The sequence below is a fragment of the Apiospora phragmitis genome, assembly GCF_038363925.1.
Source record: "Apiospora phragmitis strain CBS 135458 chromosome Unknown utg000010l:1.0-9815664.0:9184709.0-9829525.0, whole genome shotgun sequence".
Taxonomy (NCBI): Eukaryota; Fungi; Ascomycota; class Sordariomycetes; order Amphisphaeriales; family Apiosporaceae; genus Apiospora; species Apiospora phragmitis.
In genome coordinates this window covers 1-15907 of record NW_027117410.1, presented here as the reverse complement: position 1 = coordinate 15907, position 15907 = coordinate 1, and the positions used below count along the sequence as shown (strand labels likewise).

The 15907-nt window shown below is 54.1% G+C and overlaps 6 protein-coding genes across 6 annotated transcripts; 4 read left to right on the top strand and 2 right to left on the bottom strand.

Moving 5' to 3' along the window:
- Positions 1-2726: 2726 nt before the first annotated feature.
- On the top strand, positions 2727-3226 carry PG994_012564 (uncharacterized protein; the record flags this gene model as incomplete). Its single annotated transcript, XM_066863973.1, has 2 exons — positions 2727-3124; positions 3214-3226. The coding sequence occupies 2 exons, from the start codon at positions 2727-2729 to the stop codon at positions 3224-3226; spliced, it is 411 nt and encodes a 136-aa protein (XP_066710121.1).
- A 1647-nt stretch (positions 3227-4873) lies between these two features.
- Positions 4874-5287, top strand: PG994_012563 (YjgF-like protein; the record flags this gene model as incomplete). Its single annotated transcript, XM_066863972.1, has 2 exons — positions 4874-5032; positions 5108-5287. 2 exons carry the CDS (start codon positions 4874-4876, stop codon positions 5285-5287), a joined length of 339 nt encoding a protein of 112 aa, XP_066710120.1.
- A 509-nt stretch (positions 5288-5796) lies between these two features.
- Positions 5797-6909, top strand: PG994_012562 (uncharacterized protein; the record flags this gene model as incomplete). Its single annotated transcript, XM_066863971.1, has 1 exon — positions 5797-6909. The coding sequence occupies one exon, from the start codon at positions 5797-5799 to the stop codon at positions 6907-6909; it is 1113 nt and encodes a 370-aa protein (XP_066710119.1).
- A 3577-nt stretch (positions 6910-10486) lies between these two features.
- On the top strand, positions 10487-13110 carry PG994_012561 (phosphoketolase; the record flags this gene model as incomplete). Its single annotated transcript, XM_066863970.1, is given in 4 exon segments — positions 10487-12040; positions 12103-12307; positions 12382-12601; positions 12612-13110. The coding sequence occupies 4 exon segments, from the start codon at positions 10487-10489 to the stop codon at positions 13108-13110; spliced, it is 2478 nt and encodes an 825-aa protein (XP_066710118.1).
- Positions 13111-13994: 884 nt separating this feature from the next.
- Positions 13995-14488, bottom strand: PG994_012560 (uncharacterized protein; the record flags this gene model as incomplete). The annotated part of the gene is made up of 3 exons (XM_066863969.1): positions 13995-14129; positions 14292-14367; positions 14478-14488. The coding sequence occupies 3 exons, from the start codon at positions 14486-14488 to the stop codon at positions 13995-13997; spliced, it is 222 nt and encodes a 73-aa protein (XP_066710117.1).
- Positions 14489-15210: 722 nt separating this feature from the next.
- On the bottom strand, positions 15211-15907 carry PG994_012559 (short chain dehydrogenase; the record flags this gene model as incomplete). The annotated part of the gene is made up of 2 exons (XM_066863968.1): positions 15211-15282; positions 15359-15907. Coding segments are annotated over 2 exons (621 nt in total), but the record flags the coding sequence as incomplete, so codon positions are not given.

The following is a 15907-nucleotide window of genomic DNA, read 5'->3' as shown; positions in this document are numbered from 1 at the left end:
CATTGTCCGTGGCTGTTTGGACTGGTGCGTTCCACTCCACTGGCCGGATAATAGTAGGTATATCTGTGCTAGGTATCGAAGGGGCCATAGGGAAAGTGGAGTTCATAAGGTTGATGTCGAAACCGTGAAGCCCTGGTTTTGAGCCTCCGAACTTGTCAATCCCAGATAAGAGTCCTCATAAGAGAACATAGTCAGTTCAGTTGGCCATACGAGCGGCTCCAAAGACTGTGCGTTGCCGACGAAGGGGACATGACACCCATTCCCATATTGGCAGTCCTCATGGCCACATCCAGGATCGACCCACTGTTGGTCCATTGCCGTCGAAAGTTATATATACGGCAGCGTCTTAATGGAATAATTCCGCAGCCTTGTGTAGAGTCGATAGCCCGACGCGTGATGAATCGCGTCCATCAAGCGCGGGACGTGGGCTTTTTATTATTCACTGATGTTTGTTGCTCGTTCTTCCAGCATATCATACAACATTCATGATAGTACTGATGGTGGGCGGAATCCGACCAGTTTGAGGCCTTACTAGGTGATTGGCGGCCTGCTTGGAAGACGCAGCATTCTGATGAGGTGAGGCATATTTCGTGAGGTGCAACTCCTGCTGTCACGGTGCGGTTCACTTTTCTTGGCGACCAGCTCATATTCAACTTCCAAGTGGCGGATATTGATTGTCGAGCTCGAAACTACCATCGGCAAGGGTACGGAGGACAGGGATAGTATAAACCACCAAAGCAATACCAGTTGATTCGTTTTCCTTTGGTATTTCCTTATTGGGACTTTGCGCCTTCGGGTCGTGGCGGCTCGGATCACACCACGCTTGGGTCTTTGGAGTTGATTCGCTTCTGCACTGGAAACATTCAGACATGGGTAATGGTAATAGAACACGCGAAGAGCCGAGAGTGACCACTCGGCCTAGAGAAATTGCCCATGAATGGATGAAAGTTCCGCGCACTGCGAGTCTGCCTAATGGCAATGCATGTTAGGTAGGTAAGTTACCTGAATAGTTGGCATGGCACGAGCCCGGCACGTTCTGATGCCCGGCACGCGCTGATGACCCTGGAAGGACTCGCTGCCATCGCAGCAAATCCCTTGATGTTGAACAATATAACAACATCAACAACAGCGTAACTTGCATACCTGAGTAGCGAGTTTGGTACGCCCAAGACTTGCTTATCTAAGTGATGGAATTCAGGACATGGCCATTGTCATGTTGAAGTTGTCGGCGATACTAACTTCCGGGCATTTGTGGACGCGCTAAGGGAAGCTAGAAGCGCTAAAGCAGTTACACGTTATAAGAAACAGCGGAATACAACGTGGACCGTTTAGACAGTTGGAAGTGGATTGCCAATTTGCGATTGAGTAGCAGCCGAAGCGGCTCACTCAATGCGTCGCAATGTTAGCCGGTTAGGTTAGGCGAGGAGAATCGGCTCCGGGCTGGTTGGAGGGTGATGGTTTGAAGTAAGGTTAAAAGTTGTGGCTGCGATGAGCTAGAAGAGCTACGAAACGAACATTCCAACCTTCCTTCGGACCCTCTGACCCGACGTTAGAAACGTTGCAACGTTTAAATGCCTGCTAGTCAAAGTCAATGAGTAAGTGTCAGCGCAAGCGCGACTCGAAATATCGATATTCTAACGCTGCTTAGGGGAGTCGGCCTCCTAAGCTCGCGGTCCGTTCGGACCAGAATACGAGCTGAACGAGCGAGAGAATCTGGTTGGAAAATTTCAATGATGAACAAAGATGACGAGCCACATGGGGGGCTGGAGGCAGCCCCGAAGCTCTTCAATTCACCCAATCTAACGGCTCTAACGGCCAAGCGACGCAATGAAACATGAGCCCAAGGTTACTCTCATCCTCTCATCAAGCTCGAAAAGCAGCCAGAGCTACTGGAGAGAGGAACCGAAACGACTAGACACGATGACATGTGGCTGAACGTGCTGGAACGCACTCCGTATTTACATGGAAGATGGAGATGACGCAATAAGTGCCCGGAAACCCCTGGGAAACCGTTACAGTAACATACCGCTAGGGCCAGTTGCTGCCCATTTTCAGTGGGCTTCTTGCGCGTCGCGCTGGCGCTGTTGCGTGCTGCGGCCTGCCCAGCTCCCAGCACCCAGCTAAGCCCAGTGCCCAGTGATGATGCCCCCGCGAGGGTTCGAATAACCAGCCGCGCCGACGCGCACTAGGACCGCTTTTGGCTTCCACCTCCAGGATATGTCACTGGAAAATGATGTAACCTGGTCCCGCCCACCATCTCGATCGCCCGCTACGGGAACGACAATCAGCCCCCCTGCCAACCCAGGCGCTAAGGCGCGACAGGCATGCAATCGAGGACCAAAATCAAGATTTTGAACCTGGCAAGCTGTCAATAATAGCACGCCCACAGACCTATCCGATAATGGGATGTGACGTCTCCATCTGCTCCGTGACGCTACGTGACGCCACAGGTGTAAGCTACCCACCAACCTCAGCTCTGGCGTCTGGACTTCTGGTGGCTTGCTTTGCATTAACCGGTTTTTCGAAACGAAGGGAGGAAGACGAAGGAGGCTTATAAAGAAGGCCCGGTGCTCCCGGTTGTAAGACTCAAAATCTAGACCAGTATCTCATAGCTACAAGACTTCCACCATCCTGCCAGTCCATTCTGCATAGCATCTTTTATCCTACACCCGAGAGCAACAACACATACACACATAGCAACGGCACCTTCTACCACACATCACAACATGTCTTCGTCCGAAGCCGAGCAGAAGAAGGCACCTCAGGTGGCCACCGCCGACGACGAGTCCGAACAGGACCAGGGTGAACAGTCGCAGCAGGAACAGGAAAAGCAAGTCGCCGCGCCCCGCAAGCGCCGCGGTCGCCGCCAGCCGCGCCGCCGGGCCCCCGTCCAGGAAGAGTCGGAGGAGGAGGAGGAGGACGACGACAACAACCAGATGCAGCAGTTCCAGCAACAGCAGATGATGCAGCAACAGCAGCAGCAACAACAACAGATGCAGCAGCAGCAGCAGGGTGGTGGTGGCGGCGGCAAGAGCGACACGCTCAAGCTCCGTCTGGATCTCAACCTCGAGGTCGAGGTCACCCTCAAGGCCCGTATTCACGGTGATCTTACACTGGCACTACTGTTAGTCAAAGTCCCATATACACTCTTCTCTAACCTCCCATGCCTCGAATCAAACAAGTTGACCATTGTGATACTAACTACCTAGACAGTGATGGTGCTTAAACTACTTTGCTGCCTTTACTATTCTACACTACACACCTGTGCCCCTGGCCTATAATACTAGTTCCGTCCGACGAACGAACTATTTCCCCAGTGTCTGGTGGACTAGCCATGAATTATATGGTCCCAAAAAGACATTGGGACCTGAGCGCGAGTCAACACACTCACCTTCACACCTTTCTTCGCCTGGGATGGGCGGCGTTAGCGAGTTACTACCACCGGGGGCTTCACCGGGGGCTTGAAGAAGTTTTCACTTATGAGTTATGATACCTTACGCGATGTGGTAAAGCATCCTTTTTCTCTGTACATACAACACATTGTAATACTAGCGAACCAAAGCTCAGATACAGAAACAATCATATTGGCGTCACTGATTCACACATCATCGCGCATCACATTCGTGACATACCTTCGCAGCTACTTGGAAAGTGCTTGTTCCGATGTTGAAGGGACTGATCACATAATACATCTTGAAATGAGGAGGTCAGGAATTGGCCTAGTGATGGGGATCGCAGCGCGCCCCGAACGTTTGAAGCTGCAGGTTCAGTAAGCAAAGAACCTACTTGCTGACATACCACCATTGACCATGGTTAATTAACCCATTTTACTTCGAACACGTCTCGGGTGTCCGGTAGTGGTCCTTGTCGTGCTTAAGCGTGTTCACGACGCGTAATTGGGTTGTTTCGCACACGCTGGGAATCATGCCATTGGTGGAGTAGGGCTCGCTGGGTTATGGCGTGAGAAAACTGGTGACGGACCGATTTTAGAGGTGACGAGAATGAAGCACAGAGGCACACAGCACACAGAGAAGTTGGAAAAAACGCAATATCCACGATCAATTGCTAAAAAACCGGCGGTGACCAGAGATAAATAAATACTGAACTTCTTCTCTGTTTTCCCCCTTCTTCTCTATGCCTCTTCATTCTATAAGTGTTGTTGTTTCTATGCGACGGGGGCCACGGTGTTACCCAAAGTGATCGACAGGTGCGGTGACGAGGGCCAAGCTGATATTAGACGAGAGGCATCCGATTGGCTTCCTTGAGGACTTATGCATGGTTGGGAGCGCAACAGCCGGGCAGCCCAGCCAGGAGATATGCATGCTTGCTGGTAAGTCATTGGTATCTCCTTCCGACTTACTTACTGCTTCTAGTTGTGTGACAACCACCCGAATGATGAAAGAAATTACACGGGCTTCCCTTTCATACAGTTTTTTGAATGATGATCCGTGCAGATTCCCCCACTGACAATTGGGCACACACTTACTCCTGTCTGCAATGCAATTCGAACCGAATACTTTCTTTACGGTAAAACTAATGTGGTTTACATACACCCAGGTTCGGTTACATGTATTCCCCTGTTTCCCTCTTCCTTGCATTGACTTCGTTCGCGTGTAATTGCTTGAAGGGTTAGAGGTAAGGCGTGAACTTAAGCCCGTCGGCGATAAGCGTTGGAGGGGCGGAGCGCCGCCGACGATTATTCACGGACATTTCCTGCCCCTCAATCAGGAACAGACAGATCTTGGACACCATCCATCCGCTAGCAACTGTGGCTTTGCATAGCTTTTTGCTTCGAGGTTCTTATGAATAAACACAACTATACTCTACTATTATCGCGCTACTTTAATCACCACCTTGGTTTTCATACGTGACAATGTCTCCGACCGAAAAGGTTCTAACCAGCAAGGCGCCGAAGCCTCTGCCCCAGTTTTCGCAGGCCGTCAAGTACAATGGCATGGTCTACTGCTCCGGCAGCATCGGATTCGACCCGGCTACATCTTCGCTCGTCGAGGGTGGTGTGAAGGAGCAGACTGTAAGGCCTTCTGGCATGGTTTCATAAGAAGAAATTATCCGATCTGACCTCATCCTGCGCTGGGCGCATGTGTAGAGACGAGCACTGCAGAACCTCACGGCGGTGTTGGAAGCCGCGGGCAGCAGCTTCGACAACATGGTCAAGGTCAACGTCTTCCTGACGACCATGGACAACTTTGCGGCCATGAACGAAGCGTACGATGAGTTCTTCAAGCAGGAAGTGAAGCCTGTGAGTAAGCCCCGGCGAAGCGTATGATGTGTCGGTGGTTGTTAACCTCTCCAATCTTGCTCAAAGTGTCGTACCTGTGTCGCTGTGTACCAGCTGCCCTTCCAGGCATTGGTCGAGATTGAGTGCACTGCATTCTTGAGCCCAGCATCCAAACTTTAGATTGGAGGTCACTCTTATAGAAAATGTATCGCATCTCCACCATCAACCCGTATTTCATAGTGCATGTACACAATTCCCGTGATCGAAACCTGTGGTTTCGCAGCACTGCGCTTAAACCTTTCAGCAGCGGGGTCGGGCCGCCTATCAAGGATGAGACATTTCCCCGGACCGGACGAGATGGTCCCTGGAGAAAAAGCAGGCGATCGCTGGAGCTTGGGCCGCTTTTTGGGCTGACGTCGATGACCAGTCCCATTGCAATTCTCAACTGCAACCCTTGCAGATGCAACATTGAAACTTATGTTGGCATCTTCTTGCCATTGTACAACATCAGACCAAACATCTCTTCTTCTATGTTCTTTTAATAGCAACCGACCGCCATGAACCAACAGACAGGACTGCGCTTGATGCGCGTCCAGCATTCGCTCGTTAGGAATTGCCATTCTTCCAGGACATCGCAGATCGTACCGAACCGAACCCGCCAAGCGGCCACTTCCCTGTCGTGGCGCCGCCATGCTTCGAATACCACGGCAGCATCCGCCGCAGCCACTGCAAAGACCTCAAAATCCGAGACAGAAGCCGTCATCACGCCGCTCGATGCTGCGACCGCCTCCACCCCGGAAGCCAAGACGTTTGACCCGGACGTCGACATCTCCACGACGCTCAACCCGCCTGCCAGTACGCGGCCGCCGCCCCTCGACCTGCCCACGCGCGACCCGAACGCCTCGGTCTTCGGCTACTACTACAAGCTGGGCAAGGCGTACACGACCTTCTACAAGACGGGGCTGAAGGCCATCTTCACGAACCGGAAACTGATGTCCGAACTGAACCACGTATTCAACGGACCCCCCGGCCTCGCCAAACAACCGTCGTCCTCGTCCGCGGGCGCCTCGCCGATCAAGCCGACCCGCGCCGCGGTCCTGCTGCGCGAGCGCACGACGCACGACATCGCGCGCCTGCCCGTCTTTGGACTCCTAGCCGTCGTGTTCGGCGAGTTCACGCCGCTCATCGTGCTCGTCTTCCCGTCGCTGACGCCGCTGACCTGTCGCATCCCGAAGCAGATTGCGAAGCTGCGCGAGAAGGCGCAGCGGCGCCGCGAGGCCTCGCGGTGGAACCTGCGGCACGTCGGGCCCGACGACGCGCAGGCGCTCGAAAACCTGGCGCCCGGCCACATCGCGCGCTCGCTGGGGCTCGGGCTGAGCCTGTGGGACAAGATGGGCGTCGACCCGCCGTTCGTCAAGGCGCGCGCGCAGCGGGCGGTGCGGCGCATTGTTGATGACGATTTCCGCATACGCGATGGGGGCGGGGTCGAGGGGTTGGTCGAGGACGAGGTCGTGATGGCGTGCGAGGAGCGCGCGATGGATGTGGCGAACCAAAGCCCCGCGGAGCTGCGGAAGAAGCTGGCCGAGTGGATTCGGACGACGACGGCGGAGGACAAGGCGGAGGGCGAGGCGGCCGTTCGGGGGATTCTGATGCGTGTGGGGAGCGAGTAGGTAGGCAAGCTACTGCTGGCTGTGGGAGTTGTACACTCACTCAATGGGGGGGAAAATGGCGTTGAACATCAGAGGATGCATAAGTTCCCATGTAGAATAGACGAAAAAAAGCTCAATCCTAGAGCTGGGACATGTATACTAGAGACATACAATGTATAATCTACCACTCCGCTCGAAATTCGTCGAGTTGGACAGAGGCAACAACCTCAGCGGCCTTTTTCTCCGGATATTCACTTCCTACCACACAATCTTCCACATCCTTCACTTGTTGAATGATTGACATCCAAGCCTTACTAGTATTATCCTGAGTACATTGAGCGAACGCCGAGTGGGTGTAAGGTTGCTCTACGAATTCTCCGTGTACTTCTAGGTTGTTCTGAAATTCAGTCGGTATGGACTGAAGCCAGAAGGCGCGATCAAGGTGTGCTGTGTCGTTTTGGAGCCTTCCTGCCTCAATTCGGGCCGGTCTAGGGAAAAGCTCGATGGGTAGCTCTTTTCTGAGCTTCAGGGAAATGAAATCATAAACGGCACTGTCCCGCGACAGTTTCCAAACCCATTCCCCACAAGCCATTTTCATTCGCTCACCTTTCCGACGCCATTAGCAAGCCGTCGAAGTTCTCGCTTCGTTGAGTCGGAACGCGCTGCGACCGCTCACCTTGAATGACTGCTGCATCGTGCTGATCCATCTCGTGCAACACCTCTGGTACGTTTGGATTCATTACTTGGGTCGTGAGTGCCAACAGAACATGTGCCCGGCAATGCGCAGCTTCTCTTTGAAGGCGCATCCCTCGAATCTCAGTTAGGGCTTGCCGATAATGCAGCACCCAGTTGACATGTCTATCATTCCACTCTTTCTGGGACACGTCCACAGGTGTACCACCCCCAAGGTTTGGGCTGAAGGGTGGTGGTTCGTACGCCACATGCTAGCTGTTCTCCCAAGGGTGCCCGGCGGAACTCGTTGGCCCCAGAGAGCTTGTAAAAGACCAGCAAACGCCCGGCGAAGAATGCCGCGGTTGTCCTGCGCCCAGGCCAGGACAATTCGCCGTAGTGCCCGAACGTTGGTGCTGGATGCACCTCCGCCATGGTCATCTCGGAGGACCTTCGATCTCGAATCCCCGCGGTCTCCACGTTTTTCTCGCCAGCACGAAAAAGCACAGGCGCAATTGCCCCGCGATCCTCAACTGAAGCGAAGCGGTATCTAGAACGAACGGACAGCTCTGGAATCGGCCCTTTGCGATCGATGCAGTCATACGGAAACGAGACTGTCCTGAACTCTATCAGACGACGCTGCCGAAGCTAGCCCCCGGATTCTGGTTCTAGAGGAGCTATCCACACTCCCCAGGGGGTGATGGTTCCACTGCGGGTTAGCCTGGCCATTGGCTGTCAGCTCGGCGGAGCTCCGGCGGTTCTCTCAAGTTGGGTGATCGCTGTGGGATGCTGTGGCCCTTCCATCTGGCGTTTAAAAGTCCACCTGATGTTAAATTCAACGACAAACAGGCTCTTGATGCCGATTTCAATGGTTGTTAAGATTACCAGAGACTCCCTCCCCGATATTTACGCTGGGTCGCAGCTGAAGCAGCGATTGTGCCAGCCGAGGTCGAGTTATCCCTCCTCTTTTTTTTCCATCACAGAAGTACGTCGGTCGTCAACGGAGTTCTATAGCGGAGCTCTCAGTCGGTTTACGGCAGCTTCCGATAATACCCCAAGCGAGGGGTGCTTAGGCGATAGGCTCCGTGGAGTTTAGGATGGGGTATGCCTGGGGTAGTCCCGCCCTCTTGGGACGAGAGTTAAGTCGTCAATTATCGAGGATACCCATTTCGCAAGCGTCCTACCACGGAGCAAATGTTCTATTTTTCTAACGACGTCTCGAGAAATCAGGCGCCCAAGACTTGAAGCATCTCGAGTATGTCACAGGCCCCCACTATAACTCGCAAAGACATTGCGCTTGTAGGTAAAGTACATCTTGGTTGATCATTTCTCGGGCCGCACAGTCATACGTCCTTAACATTCTCCACGCATTTTTGATAAGAACGATCGTTCGGGTTTCTATGTCCCTCAAATCATGATTGTGGGGCAGATGATGCTATGTGGCAGGTCGCGGGGATGATCGCTTTTTCTGCCCTCTGTTGGTCGTTGATCAAGAATGGACGAAGGGCACGGGAAATGCGGACTGTGCCGACCGGGTTCCGGGGGAATTGAGGCATCCCACAGCGTTCTCAGTTGCCGTCGGTCAAGACAATACTACATCACATACCCCCTATCAGGCCTTGTTTGTTGCCACAGGCTGCGACTCTAGCACCCACTGTCTGTCTGACCCGAGGTCTTGGTTAATTCACTGAGATTGATTGATTCGACTGCGAGATTAATAGATGGATGGATGCTCATGTGTTGGGCTGCCCATGTGGCATGTGTTTCTTATAGCCAACGTTACCTTTGGCAGTTTGTGACATGTCACCAACGGTTTCTACGAGAGGCCAAGTTCTGGCTGCCATCGGCGGGTGGCTTCGGAGGATAAGAATCAGACCACTTTCAGTGGACCGGCATGCAGAGCACCTGGGCTGTCAAGGCGGATTGAGCAAGGTACAAGCATATCATCTGCATGTTTCTGGGTGAGCTGAATCCTTCCATGCGGATAAACAGGCCGGATTACAGAAGGTCGACGCAGCAGGCCTGCAGCTGCCAGACTGATCCACCGTTGTGGGCCGTATTTGGAGGAAGACGGACGTCGAGAGAGCCCGGAGAGATGGAGATGTGTGTGGAGTGGGAGGGATGTGGGGGAGGGGTAGGACAGCCTGGGGTGGTTTGGATCAACCACCAATGCAATGCAGAGCTACCGGATGCTCGGGGCGGATTGGGGTTTCTTAGCTGGCGGGGCAAAAGCTGGACGGCCCATGACGTCCCCCGGAGCTGTCAAACTTTTCAACGTCGTTCCATGTCGGCTCTCGAATCAGACCACATCTGCTTCTAGACCAGCATGCAGTTGGACTACATTGGCCGTTGCCAAGACGTTGATTCGCCAATGCCAGGTTCAGGTTGGGTGATGCAACGCTCATTGGACGCTGACTAACATGCCATCTATGCCTGCATCAGAGGCAAGAGAAACTTGACTTGCAGACCAGAACAGACCCCGTGTCGTCGGGCAAGATCATCTATGGCCATGGCTATGCCGCACCGCGTCTTCTTGGCCCGACGGCCTGGGCCGCCTCGGTTGCGAGTACGGCTACGTGAGACGCGGCGTTGGGATACGAAGGAACCAGGCATGGAGTTGCCCGGATAGGCATGTCTAGCAGGTGACCAACTGTTGCTGCACACTGCGCTTCCTGTCAAAAGGTTAACACGCGTGCAGTCTTCTCCACTCGTATAAATAAGACCTGGTATCTGAAATGCACACATACGTCAACCTGGAATCAGCGACACATCGTTTCCTCATTCAACACCACATCATCCCCAACCCCACTTACACGCACCCATATATAGGAGCACGGAGCTCAGGCGAAGTGTGATACCACATCCGTCCCAGAGTAATCACATCCCCTCTTGAGTCTGATCAGCTCCAACCCTTTACCCACAGCTCGCAATGGAGTGCGATAAGGCAACCATCGAAAAGATCCGGCCCTATGGCGTGGCTCGATCTACAGTCACGGGCAAACCCCTGTCCAAGGAGGAGATCAAACAGTACGATGACTTCTTCAAGGCCAGCTTGTATCTCTGCCTTGGCATGATCTATCTCATCGACAACCCCATGCTCCATGAACCTCTCAAGAAGGAGCACATCAAGAGCCGTCAGCTCGGCCACTTCGGCTCTGCACCAGGCCAGATCTTCACCTGGATGCATATGAACCGCTTGATTAAGAAGTACGACCTCGATGCCTTCTTTGTGTCCGGCCCCGGCCACGGTGCCCCCGCTGTACTCAGCCAGTCCTACCTGGAAGGCGTTTACTCCGAGGTATACCCCGACATGTCGGAGGATCTCGAGGGCATGCAGCGCTTCTTCAAGCAGTTCTCCTTCCCAGGTGGCATTGGCTCCCACGCCACCCCCGAGACCCCTGGCTCCATCCACGAGGGTGGTGAGCTGGGCTATGCCATCTCGCATGCCTTTGGCGCTGTCTTTGACAACCCGAACCTGATCGCCTTGACCATGGTGGGCGATGGTGAATCCGAGACTGGACCCCTGGCTACTAGCTGGCACAGCAACAAGTTCCTGAACCCCATCACAGACGGCGCTGTCCTTCCCGTGCTGCACCTGAACGGCTACAAGATCAACAACCCCACCCTGCTGGCACGTATCCCCCATGAGGAGATCGAGCAGCTGTTCTTGGGTTACGGATGGACCCCTTACTTCGTCGAGGGTTCCGACATCGAGTCGATGCACCAGGCCATGGCTGCTACCCTCGAGCGTTGCGTGGACGACATCAGGGGCTACCAGAAGAAGGCCCGCGACTCCGGAAAGCCCTTCCGCCCACGATGGCCCATGATCATCCTCCGGACGCCCAAGGGCTGGACTGGCCCTCGAAAGATCCACGACAAATACCTCGAGGGCTATTGGCGTGCCCACCAGGTCCCCATCACCAGCGTCAAGACCAACCCCAAGGACCTGAAGACCTTGGAGGACTGGATGCGCTCCTACGAGCCCGACCGCATCTTCGGCAAGGACGGCAAGATCTCCGACGAACTCAAGAGCCTGTGCCCCACGGGCCTCCGGCGCATGAGCGCCAACCCCGTCGGCAACGGCGGCGCGCTGCGGAAGCCGCTGAAGATGCCCAACTTCCGCGACTACGCCATCGAGGTGCCGGAGCCGGGCGCCACGAGCGGGGCCAGCATGTCCAACTTCGGCGTCTTCCTGCGCGACCTGGTCAAGAAGAACCCGACCAACTTCCGGCTGTACGGGCCCGACGAGACCGAGTCCAACAAGCTGGGCGACGTCTACCAGGCCGGCAAGAAGGTCTGGCTGGGCGAGTACTTCGAGGAGGACGACGACGGCGGCAACCTCTCGCCCGCGGGGCGCGTCATGGAGATGCTGTCGGAGCACACCGTCGAGGGCTGGATGGAGGGTTACGTGCTCAGTGGCCGCCACGGCTTGCTCAACAGCTACGAGCCGTTCATTCACATCATTGACTCTATGGTCAATCAAGTAAGCACTACCCATAGTTGCACTTGCATCGACTTGTTGCATGACTGACAACTCATCCATAGCACTGCAAATGGATCGAGAAATGCCTCGAGGTTGAGTGGCGTGTCAGGGTGGCATCGCTCAACATCTTGCTGACGGCCGTTGTCTGGCGCCAAGATCACAACGGGTTTACTCACCAAGACCCAGGTTTCCTGGATGTCGTCGCCAACAAGAGCCCTGAGGTGGTTCGCATCTACCTACCTCCCGATGGAAACTGTCTCCTGTCGAGTAAGTTCCCTTACCTTGCGATGACATCTTTCTTACCAGCCCCTTGATCTGATACTGACCCCACATGTGAAAAGCCATGGACCACTGCCTGCGCTCGAGCAACTACGTCAACGTCATCGTGGCGGACAAGCAGAACCACATCCAGTACCTGACCATGGACGAGGCCGTGATCCACTGCACCAAGGGCATCAGCATCTGGTCGCAGTACAGCACGGACCTGGGCGCGGAGCCGGACCTGGTCATGGCCAGCTGCGGTGACATCTCGACCAACGAGTCGCTGGCGGCCATCGATTTGTTGTTGCAGAACTTCCCCCGAGCTCAAGATCCGCTGCGTCAACTGCGTCGACCTGTTCAAGCTCATCAGCCACGTCGACCACCCGCACGGCATGACGGACGCCGAGTGGGTCTCCATGTTCACGGCCAACAAGCCCATCATTTTTAACTTCCACAGCTACCCCTTGCTCGTGCACCGGCTGACGTACAAGCGTCCCGGCAACGCCAACATCCACGTGCGGGGGTACCAGGAAAAAGGAAACATCAACACGCCGCTCGAGCTCGCGATCCGCAACAAGACGGACCGGTTCAGCCTGGCCATGGACGCCATCGACCGCATGCCGCAGCTCGGCAACCGCGGCTCGACGGCGCGGGAGCGGCTGCACACGGCGCAGCTCTCGGCCGCGACCGAGGCCTTCAAGTACGGCGTCGACCCGGACTTTTTGACCAACTGGACCTGGCCGCAGGAGCTGATGGAGAGGAACCGGAAGGCGCTGGGGCACCTGGAGGTGGAGCATCCTCATCACTAACTTTTCTGGTGTCTTCGGTGGAATTTGGTTGGTTCAACGGGGTGGTTGACTATGATGTTGTTTGATGATTCGATTCATGTTCTCTCCATTCGTTTCTATAAATCAGCATAAGCAAGTATCGGTGTGTATCGTTTCGGTATGGCTTCGGATAACAGGGATATTATGGTCAATATTAGTGTGTCATGAAGAGAATGAACAGTCTACACGACTTAAGGCTTACTTAACTGGCAACCCTCTTTCTTTGAGTTGAACTAGATGGGGAGGGAGGGAGGGGGTGGGTGAGGGGGCAGAGCAACTTGCAATTATATACGCCCGTTCATCACAGCAAGCCATGCGCGGGCGGAGATGCTTCGGAGCTCCATCCTAGGCACAATGCCGGGGGCATTGACGCGAAAGCACGGAGGGGGCAGTCATCCCCATTCATCTGGTAAGATATCTGCAAGGACTGCCGAAAGAGAGAAGAATACAACATACGAGGTTCCAATTGACCCCTCTCCCATCAATAAAACATGCATCCGCCCCGTTCCGCTTTGCATCTGCAAAGGACGGGCCAGCCTCGGGGATATCGATGCATCCTTCCACACACACATTTTTATTACCTGGGTTGGACAACACAGCAGCTCAGGTGGGTGGTAGTAACACCGGGGGAAGGCCGCCGCGCAGTCTTGAATACGAAGTAAATGACCCAGGTAAGCTCTGATACTGGTTCCCATCCTTAGTTCGCACTGCTGCTGCAATGTGTAGATTAAAGTAGAATATCGTTACATTCTAGAGAGAGTCTAGATTCTTGATCCCATTGCCCAGCGAGACGCCCTGACAAACCACCAAAATACCGGAATCCTGGCCTGTATTTCAAGCTTGAACAACTCCTGAAAAAGCTCCGCTCAGGGATTGTACTTCTCGTTGGCGCATCTCGTGCCACTGCATGCATAGACGGCGCAGTTGCCCCAGCAGTTGCCGAGCTCGAGGTTGTCGGCAATGCCGTTACCCACTTGCCCCAGGCAGATGTTGCAGCATTCCTGTAGAACGCACACCAAGTTAGCTGCTGCTGCTGCTGCTTGGTTCAATGCAACTAGGTAGATTACTGGGCTGACATAAGGGAGAATGTTTGGAACACACACATACAGAGAGAGAGAGAGAGAGAGTGTGTGTGTGTGTGTGTGTGATAGTCTTCAACGTACGTCACAGGTCATTGGCGTATTAGCCGCGGTGGCCCCGATCGCGGCGGCGAAGATGGCGGCAACGATGGTGAAGCGCCTAGTGATCGATTGGAAAGGTGCTTTTGAAGTAGGATGTGCGTGATTGGGAGTTGGGTGACTAGTAGTAGAGAACTATTACTGCAAAGTGGGATGAGGAGATGGTCTTACTTATAGTACATGCTAGTTAATGTAATATTTACCTAACTTATACCTCTCGTGTTCCTTGTGTACATTGGTATAAACGTTGTTGTTATACTAGAGCCACATACTGCCGATGGCAATGAGCTTCCGTCATCCCTATGTACCGGGTTGTCTATGGGGTAATTACTCAAAAGCTTATTTCCTTCACATGATCCGGACTCCCTGTCGGGGCCGGAGTCGACGTTGCCGAGACTGCCGATTGCCGCTGGCTTCGAGCGCTCCATTATCTACCCTCAATGTGGCTTTTGCTATACGGAAGTGCGCAGTGAGTGGCGACGCTGATGTCGTGATTCACAACCAGGCAGCATCAGAACTTGCCGTCAAGGCCATGGTGTCGTTATTAACTCTTGGGTAGATCTATTTGGCTTGCATCTTGTGCTTAATCACCTGTTTTGGACCCGGGGTATTAGTTACTCACAGCCACAGCTAGTAAAGTTTAAGGCTATAGTGTGGTGTGGTATACTCTGGGAAGTTCCGGCGGCTTGTAAGATGAAGATCTGCTCGAGGGTTCACGCTTGTCTCTCCCCCCCTCTATCCCATTGGTTCCCACCATTCTAGTGGCGGACTGGAACCCACTTAAACAACGATGCTGTAGCCAGCAACATCCGTAAACACTTTGAACCACTTGGGCTTGCATTGCCATGCTCATTTCCGGCCTGTAACTTCGGGCCTGAATGCGCCAAGGGTGCAGGTGCAATGATCAAGACGACTTGGCCGTCCCGTTTCCGTACTCATTCGCTTCCTTAGCCTTCTCATTAGTCCAATTGTCGCCCTAGAAGTAGGTAAGCATAAGTTAGCCGAAACTTCGTGGTGCGCAGTTGCGGACCAAAGCCAGATCAACAACTTACACTTCCAAGAGCACGTTGGCAAGCCAGAAGTTCATCATACAAGGCTTCGCCCAGCCACTTCCCCTTCACTCTGGTAAGGGACTTCTCGACCTCGTACGTCTTGGCGCCGGTCACGTAGAGCGCCTCTCCGTTGATCCTGCTCGACAGGGTGTGGAGAAAGGTGTCGGCGACGTCTTCGGGCTCGTTGCTGGGAAGCCCATCGGCCTCATACATGGCGATGATACCAGCAACCATTTTGGTTCCTAATGACAGATTATGAGAACTTAGTGCCCCATATCTACATCCGTAGGAATTCGGGGTTTGGGGGCTACTCACGAGTCGAGTTAGGCAACACCGCATTGACACGGATGCCCTCGGTCTCAGGAGAAGGTTCTTGGTACTCCTGAACAGGCCCATGATGCCTTGCTTGGTAGCGCTGTACTGAAACAAGCCCGGGAACTCGCCCAAGCTGGCAATCGAGCCCACGAGGACTAGTGAAGCATCCTTCTGGGCTGCGGGATCGCCGTCTCCGCCGCGATGGCGGACCAGGCTCTTGCGGAGGAAGTGCGG